General features: G+C 39.1%; 1 protein-coding gene across 3 annotated transcripts; it reads right to left on the bottom strand.

Moving 5' to 3' along the window:
* Positions 1-141: 141 nt before the first annotated feature.
* cep126 (centrosomal protein 126) lies at positions 142-13,152 on the bottom strand. Of its 3 annotated transcripts, XM_084352029.1 has the most exons (11): positions 12,763-13,152; positions 12,162-12,281; positions 10,853-10,998; positions 10,638-10,749; positions 10,281-10,452; positions 3,373-5,326; positions 2,058-2,176; positions 1,612-1,681; positions 1,023-1,232; positions 833-897; positions 142-740 (listed from the first exon to the last, which is right to left on the bottom strand). In XM_084352029.1, exons 1-11 carry the CDS (start codon positions 12,798-12,800, stop codon positions 657-659), a joined length of 3,090 nt encoding a protein of 1,029 aa, XP_084208155.1. In that variant the 5' UTR covers positions 12,801-13,152; the 3' UTR covers positions 142-656. The 3 variants fall into 3 exon arrangements, 2 of the variants coding, with proteins under 2 accessions (XP_084208155.1, XP_084208156.1); XM_084352030.1 differs by lacking the exons at positions 142-740; positions 833-897; positions 1,023-1,232; positions 1,612-1,681 and adding an exon at positions 2,716-2,767 and having other exon boundaries at positions 2,086-2,176; positions 12,763-13,151; XR_014622523.1 differs by lacking the exons at positions 142-740; positions 833-897; positions 1,023-1,232; positions 1,612-1,681 and adding an exon at positions 2,643-2,767 and having other exon boundaries at positions 2,087-2,176; positions 12,763-13,151.
* Between the last annotated feature and the right edge of the window lie 735 nt (positions 13,153-13,887).

Raw genomic sequence — 13,887 nt, 5'->3', positions numbered from 1 at the left:
AGAAAGACAAACACACCTTCAACGTTGCAACACTTCTCTCTATAAACCATTTCCGGTCCTTAGTCCGTTTATTTACTGTGCTACGCATCACTGAGGTAATAGTAACACTGCCTAACACACTGCACCCAGTCCGTTTATCAGTACGTTGACAACAAGCTTTATTCAATTCACCAACCATATGGTCTCAAAGCAGTTTAAGACAGAGTAAGACAGCTTTGAAAATAAGTAGATACAAATCTACAGTGTATATCTTGCAGCCAGTTCTGGTCATGTTTCAATTATAAGACGGATCTTTTTTTCATTTGTAAAACAAAAACAAACTGTAATTTTCATAGGCACTTAAAATATGACTGCTTAACAGTAAGTGGGTCAACAGGAGCAAAAGAGGTTTTCTGAGCAGACAGCGAAAATACAAAAATTATTTCTACTCACCAACGTCAAAATTCTGTTCTAATTTTGCTGATATGTTTAATGGTCTCTACAGTCCACTGCTGCTGATCTCTTAGATCTTGAAGTTACTTAAGTGGCCATATTTAGTTTTAAAGGAGGCTAAACCCATTTTACAGGGTAATAAAGTGCTGTTATATAGTATGACGCAGGACAGGGATAATGCACTGATGGGAGAGAAGACCACCGTGGACCACACATGCTTTGAGTCAGAATTTCTTCTGATATCGAGAGCGGTTGTTAGCTGAGGATGCACGGTGCTTGTGATGGTTTCCGACTTTCGCTTCCCTTGTCTGAAAAAAAGGAGAAGAAGGTAATAAAACGTGTGGAACAGTGTTGGACATTTGGACCGATCTTGTTTTCTCTCTTAGAAATTCATACTTACAGAGGGTCCATCAATAAGTACGAGGCCCCGTGTGCCAGTGTTGGCCCCCACATGTTCCCTAACACCTGCAAACAGTAACAGGTAGGAGAGGTTATACTGCATTGAAATGACAACATATTAATACTTTTCTGATTTACGCAGGATCTAGTTAAATGTTTCTGCCCGAATGCAGTGTTTACAAAGTCCTCACAGAACAGCTGGTGGTTGAGTCTGTCCAGAGAGAGGAGGATTTTCTGCTCTTCCAATGAAAGGGTGGTGAGTCCCTGCTGCTGGCTGCGCTGCTGCACCGTTCCAGGCCTCTGTGTTTGGGCCGTTTCCATGGCAGCCACAATACCCCTTTCTTCCAGTAGGCCTTCAGCATGTACTTCAGCCAGGTGTAACTGGGCCGCACTTTCCAAACCTGAGAGCAGAGGCGAGTTCACATCAAAGGCATGCATTCTCACCTGTTTCTACTTTACTTTTGTTGTTTTTATGGATTTTATGTGTAAAATACAGCTGTGCTGCTGCCTTTCTAAAATTCTGATGTCCGCCGTACTCCCAAAATGATTGAGAATGGTCTTAGCTCAGAATAAATACTTTGACATTACTTTCGAAGAGCTGTTGGATACTTCAGGTTATTTTTGGTTATACATTAAGTATTATACACTCTGGAGAGAAATCTCATGAAATGCAGAACTTGACAGAAGACAGATATTTTTTGTAATACTGCTGGTTATAGGAATTGAAAGTTTGTTTCCACTCTTATAGGAAATTAAACACAGACACATTGAACACAATACCTTCATCTGGAAAGGCCACGTCGTAAGTGCCGGGAAACTGTCTGACTGGCTCTGTGGTCTGTTTTGTTGGCTACAGGTAACAAAATAAACACATGTTAAGACAGTTAAGTCTTGGATTAACCTTAAATGATATTTATGTAACCTGTAGTACTCTGCAAACAATATAGGTGATAGGCATAGTAAGCATAGTAACAGGTAGAGCAAGTTGCAAACAAAAACATCATGCATCAACGTTTATTTTTTGTAAATCACTGACAGCTCAGGTCCTTCCAGAAAGTCTTGTCTTGACAGGCATAAATCGTGTTGTCTAGTCAGTTTTACCAATGCTAAGGACAGCATGAAAGGGACTATAAAACTGATTCAACAAGTTCAAACACACGCCCATTAACTGATCTTTAGCAATTATTCTCACTCTTCCTCCCCACAGGGCAACTGCATGCATGTACCTGAGAGGGCTGAGGAAGCCTTCTGTTCCCGGAGCCAGGAGGCTGTCTGCTCTGCTCCACGCAGGACTTCCTCACAGCCCGCCCACTCTCCAGGGCCTGTCTTCTCAGCTTGGTTTTAGCTGAAAGAAGATGCATTTACTTAAATTGTTAAATTAACATAAAAACATAACTACATTAGCATAAATGACAATGTCAAGTGGGATGTGGTGAGCCCAGGCCCCTGTGGTCCTCTGAAGAGGATATGATAAAATAGTTTCCATCTTTAGCCTGCAATACAGACGACTGAATATCACAGCAGATAATGTTCAGTTTGTGAATAAGAACTGCATGTGTGCAGCATTTTTGTGTTAGAGTGTTGACCTAAAATGCAATATGCAAGAAAAGACACCACTTTATAACACTGTGCTCTAAATGTTGGTGTTGTTCTCTTTTTTGTGAGGGCTTTTCATTTCTTGCAGAAGGTGACATTGCAAGTACAATTTAACATTGTGTCTACATTGTGCAGCTCAAGATGGATCTGTTCAGCTTTGCTATTTTAAACCTGTAGTGTGCGAATGTATGTAAAAGCTCTAATGAAGTAATTACATCAAAGGTGCATTCTTAGTAGTATTCTTTGTTGCAGTGGAAAATGTGGTTTAGATCCAAGGTTTGATCTCACCCGTAAAAGGGGTAAGAAAGAAGCAATGCACTCCTGTGACTGCTTTGAACCGCTGATGGCAGCATGGGAAAGACGAGGCCAGGCAGACAACAAACATGTTTTTAGGGTCAACTAGGTCCTCTTTTCCAGGTATTACTGGATTCATTTCTCAGGATAAGTAATCAAGACTTCACTGACTTTTCAATATCAAAACACAAGATGACGTAAACAGAACAGTCAGTTAATACATGAATCACTTTGAATAAATGAGTAATACATAAACAGTGGTAAACACTTAGCACCAGAGAAAACATGGCGTACTGATGCAAATTATGAAAAATAGCCTTCCACAAAAAAGGATTGCTTGGGAATCTTACAAGTTGGCAGTGGATTGCAAATTGGCAGTCACACAAACATCATGCAGCTCATTCACTGCATTTTCCTTTCAATGCGATTATACGTGAGGACAGCTACAGATAAAAGGCCAGATTCAAAGGCTCACTGGGATTGTAATAAGAATAAAGCATTAAAGGGATCAGAATAGGGCACTGTAGCTGGTACTCAGATGGTTAACTTGAAATTTATAGTTTGATAGCTAATGCTTAGAAACAAATAAGCTCTGCACACACAAAGCAAGCCACAGCTGTGTGAGAGGCAGTCAGCCAAAATATACATTACCATCCTTGGTGGCTAAAGCACTGCGGACACCGTTCCAGAGCTGTGAGATTTCCTCATCTGTGGGAGTGCAATGCAAACGGAGGCCTTTTTCATTGTACATCGTCCCTCTTCTTCTACTGCTGCCCTGAGTTTCCTGAGGACTTGAGCTGGGCGTGCCCTTTGTGTTGCCCTCTGAGACGGGGCAGGTATACGAGGGTGGAAGTGGTGTGTACATAACAGTACTATCTGTTCTCATTACATGATGTGTGTAAGGTGAGAAAAAGCCTTCGGAGTTGTCCTTGTGCAGGGCCTGCTCTACAGCCAGAGCTTGTTTACAGTTGACACTTGCATGATCCACGCCATATGGAGTCTTAGTGATATATGGCGTCTTTTCTTCCACCGATTCCATCCTAGGAGGTGGGCGGGGCACCATGATCTTCCCTTGGGTTTTGGCAATCTGACTCACCTCAGTGGCAGATTGAGGTCGAATGACAGTGCCCTTTCTAGTCCGTGAGGAAACAGGACCCGCTCCAGCTCTGGCAGAGCGCTCTCTCCGAGGGACCTTGGGGCCACCAGTCATGATGCTGCTCCACGGCACCTTGACCTCGTCTGCTCGTTCCTGGGCTAAGCTGACTTGAACCATAACATCTGCCCACGCTTGCTTTGTAAAGTGATAACCAGTGGAGGCTGGAGAGGTCACGCTGGGTCCAGACTTGGAAGCCCCTGAGACTGTAGTGAGACTTAGCTGGTGGTCGTCTGAGTTGTTACTTGACTGATTAAGATTGGACTGGCTTTTCATCTTTTTCATTATGCCCTGTTTTTTGTCCTCTTGTACTTCATCAAACCAACGCAGCTTCTTTTTGACAGAGTCTTTGCCCTCCACATCCTTAGTTTTTGCCCTGGTCAATTCAACACTATCTCTGATCGCTAAAGCTACTTGTTTTGCAAAAATCAAATGTCCTGAACCATACACACATGTGGTATCTCCTGACATGTATTTGGATTGCTTTTTAAGGATTCCTTTAATGAATCTGACTTCACATACTGAATGAGATGTCCCCACTGAAACAGGCAATTTTTGTACTTCCTCCTCAGGACGTTTAAGGCACTTAAGAGTGTCTGATTGAATGTTAGACAAGCATGTGTGTTGCAGCGGTGCTGTATCAGTTTTGGGCTCTGAGTTTGAAACCTTATTGAGGTTGTTTATGGAAGCACTAGGGTCTTTCTCGGATGACAGATAGTGGATTTCTTTTCCTGTTTGCTGAAGAGGTCCTTCTTTTGAGGCATTATCTGCTGTGCTATCATTCAAGAAAATATTTGGCTTTGGGGGAGCCCTAAACAAAATGTCTTTGCTATTGCCATTTTTGGCAGGCAAAAGGATCTCTGTAGCTGATGGATGTTTTAATTGTCTGTCATCACTGATCCTCTGCTGCCTGAGATCCAACAGAGTCTCTTGTTTAGGACACGAAGACTGAAGAGCTGTGTTGCTGGACGCAGCTCCACTTGTAACGATGATGTTGTCGTTGGGACTGTGTTGTGAGGAGTTCACCTCATAGTGCTCTGGGTCCGTACTTATAATTTCACAGAGAGTGAATAAGTTGCAGTTGTGCAGAGCAGGCTGGGTCTCGGTTTTAGGCTTTTGCTCAACAGACGTAAACCCCCAAGAAGCTTTAGTAGCGTGCATCTTACTGTTCTGCCCTTCAGAGTCCTCTTGTTTTTTCATCTTAGCTTCATGCAGTTTTCTTGACTGGGGTAAGTTATCACCAAGAAGCATCATCGTTGAGAAAGAAGTTAGGTCTGATGTTGGACACAAATCATTTTGCTTTCTCAGGTCTGGATGGGGCTTCTCTGTGTCAAGGAGGAATGATGAAAAGGAATACTGGTGATGTTTTATTCTGTGGTCAGGGTCCTCATTCTCCAAACTGTCCTTACTGGAAAGGCTTTCAGAATTACAGCAATCAGACAGCTGGCTGTTCTGAAAAATGGGAGGAAAAAAGGGATGAGTAGAAACTAATAATATAATAATAATATTACATTTTCCATAGCTATCTAAGGCTGGGTACACAGATCTAAAATAAAAAAATGTGGAGAGAGTGGAGAGGAGAATTTGGGCTATAGTGTTGATGGACCAGTCATCTCTCTTAAAGTCAACTTTCAAGGGTAAGATTACATTTTATATCTCAAATGTTTTATTTCCTCCCTAACACTTGAATCTCACAAAGTAAAAGAGTTCTGGATGTTAACTTTTCATACATTATTTCTCAAAGGTGGTAAGAATTCTACACTATATCTATCTATCCCATTTCTGTGCAAATGCATGCAGTATTCACACCTACACTGTGAAACATAAATTAAGCTCATGATGAAAATTCTATCATCTGAAACGCAAAAAAAATTCAAAGTGATTATGGAGGTGTTTTGTACGTTTGCTGGGCTGTTGTTCAGGCGGAAAGAAATTGCTGTTATGAAAGGGCCAACCTAGGTAGACAGACCTGTAAAACCACCCTGGTCAGGTCAGGGTTCAGACTCTGGTCTGCTTGGTGGCCATGAAATCCCACTTCACTTTCTTGGGTCATTTTAAACCAGGTGTCTGACTTAATGGTGCAATTTATACAAGTGTTGGTTAACAAAGCTGAGAGAGAAACGAGAGAACAGCTTCACTGCAAAATAAAGTGACACCCTGCAAGTCGACACTGAATCTGTGAAAAAGAATTTCCTCTTCTTAGGAATGGTACTGGATCAGTATGTGTGTAATATGCACAGGCCAGGTATGAAAGGGACATGAAAGCAATACACCAAAAATGGAAAATTGATATTTCATCTTTCTCTCATTCAAGCATACTAATTCAAATCCCACATTAAAAGCATCTGCCCTGCGTTGTCTCTGCCATGAGGCAGAAATTATTCACAAAGGTAAATCAAGATTTTCTGTTCCAAAATAAAATTAAAAATAACATTTTTGAAACAGTACTCACACGCACATTTCACCAGAGGGTGCTAAAGTTTGTGGCAGCCAAGACAAGTATTCCTGGTGCAGGAAACAGCTTATGTCACACCACTGCCCTCTAGGGGCTTATTTGTGGTAGGATGAGATAGACAAACAGGCATTTAAACTGCCTGATATTATGCAAATATGTTCAGTGATTAAGTCACTCAATGCACTCATTCCATCAACATACTTTTTCTCACACACCATATTAGAGGCATTCATATCTGAACCTCAGTTCTCTTAAACATGTAAATGTTTGCAGTATATCGAAGTGTCCCACATTCAATATATTATCCTCTAGCTGAAACATGTTATGTAATTGTGCAGCTTCTATTGAGACATGAGAACAACAGAATAAGTGGATCAAGTAAGAAACAAGTAATTAATATTTTTATCAAAACAATGTCTCTGATGACAATGTGAAAGTGGTCACTCACAGTGACCAGCCTACGGAGAATCATCATCTGAATCTGCAACTCCTTTTTTAGCTTTCTGGAGCTTTATAGTGAGTTTCAGTTCATTGATTAGCTACTCAACTTGCACCTTTGCTGCTTTGGTTCACTCTTAGCCCTCTCATTACTCATTTATGGTCACAGCAGGCAACTGTTGTCAGAGAAGAAGTTCTAGAAACCCACAACACACTCCCTGCTCGGCACCAAACATCAGACAGACACAGTCAGAGACTAGCTGGTGAACAAAGTGCAGCAGTTAGCAGTTAAAGAGCCAGATATTCCCCTCAGACAAGAGTCAAAATGAATGACAATGTTGCTCCATAACTGCTAGATGTGCAAAAGGTGATGATGCATCAAAACTTCTTTCTTCTTCTTCTTCTTCTTTCATGGCAATGATGAATAATTTCTGTTATAAAAGATTACTTCCTCAATCAATGAACTTAGCACATATTAGTGTTTTACATAAGAATGGTAAAGATCCTCTACAGTGCTCCTCATATAGACCTATAAGCCTCTTGGATCATGACTATAAGATCATCACTAAATTACTGGCAAAAAGACTGGAGTCTGTTTTGCCTAAGTTGATCAGTCCAGACCAGTCGGGTTTCATAAAGGGGAGATATGCTGCTGATAATATAAGGAGAGCTTTGAATGTAATAGACTATTTCAATAACCAGCAAAAGCCTTCCCTCCTTCTATCTTTAGATGCAGAGAAGGCTTTTGACAGGGTGGAGTGGAGTTTTCTTTTTTCCGTTTTACAAAAATTTAATTTGGGTGTTAACTTTACTGAATGGATTAAAATGATTTATAATTGTCCGAAAGCTGCAGTCATAACCAATGGCAGCTGTTCCAACTTCTTTTCCCTAACCAGGGGGACAAGGCAGGGCTGTCCCTTGTCGCCATTGCTTTTTGCTTTGGTGATTGAACCGCTGGCAGCAAATATAAGAGATAACACAAACATTCAAGGTTTAAAGATTAATAACTATGAACATAAAATTTCCTTATATGCTGATGATATTCTTCTATACATTACAGATCCAGAGAAATCAATATTACACTTACAAAACACAATTCAACAATTTGGAAATTACTCCGGATATAGGATAAATTTCAATAAATCTAATGCTGCTCTCTTACACATGGTGCCAACGGAAAAAATGCTTACATCCTGTAGCTTTCATTGGACACCAGAAGGTTTTAAATATTTGGGTATAAATATTACTCCCAATTTAGACCATCTCTTTAAGGAAAATTACACCCCCCTTGTACACAGGATTAAATCAGACTTGTTAAATTGGTCCTCCCTACCATTATCATTATTAGGACGAATAAATGTTATTAGAATGAATGTTCTTCCAAGACTTAACTTCCTTTTCCAGATGTTACCATGTTTCTTAGCTGTGGATTTTTTCAAATTATTAAATAGTTGCATCTCAAAATTCATTTGGAACAATAAGAAACCTAGGATCAGCCTAATGACCCTTATGAAGCCGGAATCCATGGGAGGTCTTGGTCTCCCTAATCTGCAATATTACTTCTGGGCAGCCCAGTTAAGGAACATGGTGTCATGGATATTGGGGAGACAGGAGTCCCAGTGGGTTCAGATGGAAGCAGAGTTGTTTAAACCTCTACCACTGGTTTCTTTGTTATTCATAAATCATTTTGAAAAGAAAAAGAAAATGGACAAATGTTTTTCTGTTCTTAATACTCTGCTTACATGGAAAGACTGTAGGAAAAAATACGGTATTACCTCTTGTACCTCTATTTACTCCCCTATTTATCAAAATCCAGATCTGAACATTCAAACAACAATCAATATAGGGGAATGGACAAGCTCTGGTTTAATACAATTTAAAAACTTATTTAAAATGAACACGCAATTAAAATCCTTCAATGACTTAAGATCGGAATACAACATTCCTAACAAAGACTTTTTTAAATATTTACAAATTCGGAATCTTGTTCATTCACTTATTAAAGAAAACAAATTGCGATTTGGAATATCAGAGATAGAAGAAATATTTATGTCCTCAGAGACAATAAAGGGGAAGATAAGTGAATTCTATAATATTCTCTCAAAAGGAGGTCAATCATCATCTTTCCAGATATTAATGAAGATATGGGAGAAGGAGCTAGGGATGAACTTTGAAGAAAACACCTGGTTAAACATCTGTGAAAGAACACATTTCCCATATACTAGTAATAAAATTAAGGAATCTAATTTTAAATTCATCCATAAAATATACCTAACACCGACAAAAATGCATAAAATTTCAAAGGATATTTCAGCAAAATGTCCTAGATGTAAAAGGATGGATGGGACGTTTATGCATATGTTTTGGGAATGTGATCTTTTACAAAGTTTTTGGAACTCAATTCATTCTTTTACACAATCTGTTTTGAAAATAAAATATGATTTAAGCCCCAGTTTGTATTTGTTAAATGATTTGTTGAATCTTCAGTTAGATAGGAAAAAATGCAGGATATTAATTATGATTACATACTTTGCTAAGAAATGTATACTCCTATTTTGGAAAGATAATTCCCCCCCAACCTTTAGGATTTTCATGGATCAGATTTCAGCATTTTTACCCTTAGAAAGATTAACTTTGGAAAAAAATAATTGTGGTCATATTTTTCAAGAATTTTGGTTGCCACTACTCTCAAGTTTGGAGAAATTTTCTAAAAGGGACTCTTGATTAGTTTAGTTTAACCCCGAATCTGTACCTTACCTAGATAGGTAGACCATAACATAAAATGTACACTATGTGTATGCATGAGCTTGTAAATATGTATGTATATGTGTAGCCTATATATATATATATATGGGGATGTATAGGTATGTGTACATGTAGGGCCTATGGGAATGTATGTGTATGGACATGCATGTACATATATGCGTAAATACTCCACTGATATCAGTGAATATGTGTTGCTGCTTTTTTTTTTTTTTTTTTTTTTTTTTTTTTTTTTTTAATGTATTGGTGTGTTTTCTTTTCTCCTGATGTGTTTGTATTCTGTTTGGGAAAAAAAAAAAACTCAAATAAAAAAAACTCAAAAAAAAAAAAAAACTTCTTTCTGCTGCCCCCAAGTGGTCCATATAATTAGTTATTGCAGGTTGTGTTAGCCGACTGTACATACACAAGCAGAAGCAGATAGCACATCGAAACCTTTTCAAATAAGTTTTCAAGTAGGCAATTAAATATAAATAATGAATTTTGATTAAAAACAGATACATTTCTGATTTGCTGATTAGAGTAAAAGTGAAACAGCAGGTCATAGCACAGAGCAACAATGGCCACTCTGTTGACCTACCACTATTAATGCAGTGTGTGTGTTTGTGTGAGAAACGAAACAGCATCTTACAACATGAATCACCCCTGTACAATAAAGAGGAGAGATTAAGCGACATAATACCATTTTGGAATAAAATTTGCAATACATTAAAAAAGTAATCAAGGGACATTCAAGTGCAATAACCAACTTACCTGTGGACTGTGATCCTGTTGCTTTTCTTGTGCCTTTTCAGTTTGTTGACTGTTCCTGAAGCAAGTCATGCTCTGCTCTTGAAGCAGTTTAGTGTAGGCCTCCACAGCAGAGAGTGCTTGGCGGTGGGAGGATTTAGAAACTGTGGGAGGCTTAGGAGAGGGAGTGCAGCTCCTGTAAAAGAAATATAAATAAAATGTATGACTTATCCAGCCATTAAAAAGGCTAAAGGCTACACATAAAGTGGATTAGAAATACATACATTTCTAACAATATGAGGTTTTAATCCATCAGAAGTGACTGGGCTATTATTAGCATGTAGGACACATGAGCTATAATAACTAATCAAACTTTTTTACCTGTTAACGTTGGAGTTGCAGGACAAGAACGAGGACTGCCCGCTGTGTGAACTCAGCGTGCTTTGAATTTGATTGAGTGCATCTTCGATATTTGGGGCATTTCTTCTTGAAGCTGAAACAACATATAGGACAACATTAAAACAAAGTTAAATGTGTCAAGATCGTAGTGTTTTATTTCTTTCATTCAGGAGCCATATGTAAGATACATCACTAACATTGTCTGTATCTCTGAGAAGGAGGTAGATGGGCTCTTTGGAAGCGCTCAGTTGCATCCTGTACGCGCTGTCTGCGTTGTTGTAGGATATTCTGTCGCAGCCGTTGCTCCTGCACATCCCACTGCTTCTGTCTTTCCTCCAGAGCCCTGAAGAAGAGCAGAGCATGAACCTGAGGGACATTTTAACTGATTAAATGCAGACAGACCATGTTTAAGATAAAGAAACCTGAGTCCATTCCACAAGATATGTTTTCAACATAGTCATTAATAAATAAAAAGCTACCAGAGAGCTTCACAGAGGAAGCCGAAGATAACATCAGCCGGGTCAATCAAGGTCAGCATGAATTTTTTATTAATAGGTTAAAATGGAATTGTAATCAATGTCAACACAAGCAGAGTACATTTTTAAACAGTGTTGACAACTAGAACAAAAAGTAGAACACGCATTTAGTTAACACACACACTGTACTACTAATAAAACTAAACTGTAAAGCTTGGAAGTCCAACGTTTTGATATGGAATTAAATTTGAGATTTATAAGACAAGCACAATCATGCAACATATATATATCTAAAAAAGTACAAAAGCAATAATTTACTCAGGCAGTATTCTGGTGACCAGCATCAGTGTGCTGATGTGTACAAATTATCTACTGCATTTAATATTGATTAAATGTTTGTGATATTTTTCAAGCAAAAACAAGTTATATTTTATATAATGTTAAAGGGATATCTAATCCACCTCCTTTAATTTATGCCTCCTTTAAAAGCACAAATATAAGCTGTTAAAGTGTATTATGCAAATACTGATATCTGTCTCTGATATTACACAATAAATATGACATCCACCTAGAGTTATCCCTGCATTGACTTACTCTTTCAAGCTAGTTTAAAAATAACAACACACACTTATAGCCTCTGCTGATAACTATGGAAAAATACATTTAGAAGGATAATAATATCTGTCGCCTATCCGGATCTGAACTTTCCAGCTTTAGTCGTCAGAAAGGTGAAGCTTCAGTCACTGCTCTGACCCACAGTTACCCTCTGGGGCAACAGATCTATTTCCAGATCTAGACTCTAAAATCCTGTCAGCACCATCCACGCCTCAAAGGTGCTAAGCCGAGGACAGAACCATAAGCTGTCTGTCCGGGAGGTGCACACTGTACACCAGTAAGCTTCCACCAAAAAAAAGATGCTGCTTTAAGTTTACAGAGAACTGGCAGGTTTAGGTGTTTGAACTGAGAGGACACGTCCAATCAGTGCTAAAATCGAAACAATAATGCATAATTATTGAACGGTAAAACTGACTTCCTGCGTCGGTTGGTTTCCACGGAAAACTTGCGAGCTCGGGCTCTGCACAGCTTCTGTTCTTCAACCAAAAGTTGTCTCTCATCTTTGAGGCCTCCATCAGCTCCCAACCTTGAATTTCTGGAAATGAGCAACTAAGGAAAGCAGCTTTATGGGAATGTATAGATATGTGTCACCACACTGTAACCTTTGACTTAGGGCTGAGCAGTAAGACCTTAAAAAAATACTGCAACATCTTCGGCTATATTGATAGCGGTACATGGTATGTATCTCAATATTTCTTAAATCGCCCCAAAAACACTTTCTCAAGAAAATATCACAATATTTTTGATGAAATACCTTGCTAGTGATATTGTGACAATACTGTAGGGATGACAACTGGTACTTTCACAAAATATTACCACAATGAGATTATTAATAAATACATCATAAATGCGTTAAAGTTGGTTTCATGGGGTACAGGCTTTGTTTTGCCAATATACTGATACACAGTGTCAATGGTGAGATAAACAGCTTCTCTACATTTTCTTAAACGCAGGTGTGTAAAACACATTTCTATAATAACTGTACAGACATAGATAACTAAACGTTGACAGGATACGAATGGTAGAAGAAGGTGTCTTGAGGAACTTGCATCATCCGAGGCAGCTGTTTCTTGCTGACACCAGGCAGACATACAGGTTCAGCTCCCTGCAAACCTGCTAACGTTAGCTGCTAACTTGGCTCGTCAGGTCCTTTTTTTAGCTAACGTTCAAACTCAGTCAACCATTTTCAGGGCGAAGCTGAAGTTGCAAAGGAAATACTCGAATCCACATCGCAGCAACTTCTCCTCGAGAATGACGGACTCTTCGGTCGTGTGTAAAAGTGAGGAATAATCGAGCTAAGTTGTCACTTTTCTCGCTCTTTCACCTGAGTCTGTCTGTGTGTACAAACCCCTCCGTGTTAGCAACCGAGGACGCAGTTCCTTGACAACGGGGACTTGTGATGGTTGTACCCGCCATGTCCAGCAGAGGGCGCAGGGCTCAACACATGCAGGCGGCCTTCAGGTACACCTGGAAGTGTCGTAATACTGATCAACAACAGAGTAAAAACAACAACAACAACAACAACAACAACAACAACAACGGTTAAACATAATCATAATCACCAAAGCTGGTTTGAAGTTAAATTTTGCTTGATGACCACTGACTGACATTAAATTAGTGCTCGTCTTTCTCTTTGCGCTCTTACATGTAAATCGACATAAAAAGAAACCGGCCTACAATGTATACTCCTGTAAATATACAGATGTATAAGATACGATAAGATAAGATTGAACTTTGTTAATCCAGAAGGAAATCCTTGTGCCAGACTGCTCAAAATAACACAAACATGCGAAAAAATTAAAAACACAGTAGAGCAATCGTAAAAATGTGTAAAAGAAGCAAATACACCTTCATTTTAAACGGTTTCAAGCACATAATTGTCTAATTGTCTTAAAGAGGCTTGTTTTTGCACAGCCTTGGCTATATCTGCTCATGAATGATGCCTCATAAAATATAAAGGCACACGTGTCGTTATCACATGTTGCATTTGATGGCACCTTGAGTTAAGAGGATTTAGGAAAATCTGCTTTTTACAGATTGTTTATGCCACTGCATCCAATCTATTTTCAGTGTGTCAAACACCATATAGAGCATTAGTGGTGGTGCTGCCTGCAGCCTGCACACTGACGATTACAAATAGT

Source organism: Pagrus pagrus, assembly GCF_965226575.1.
Source record: "Pagrus pagrus genome assembly, chromosome: 4".
NCBI classification, from domain to species: domain Eukaryota; kingdom Metazoa; phylum Chordata; class Actinopteri; order Spariformes; family Sparidae; genus Pagrus; species Pagrus pagrus.
The sequence above is the reverse complement of the archived record's forward strand: the minus strand, read 5'-3'. Positions and strand labels throughout refer to the sequence as shown.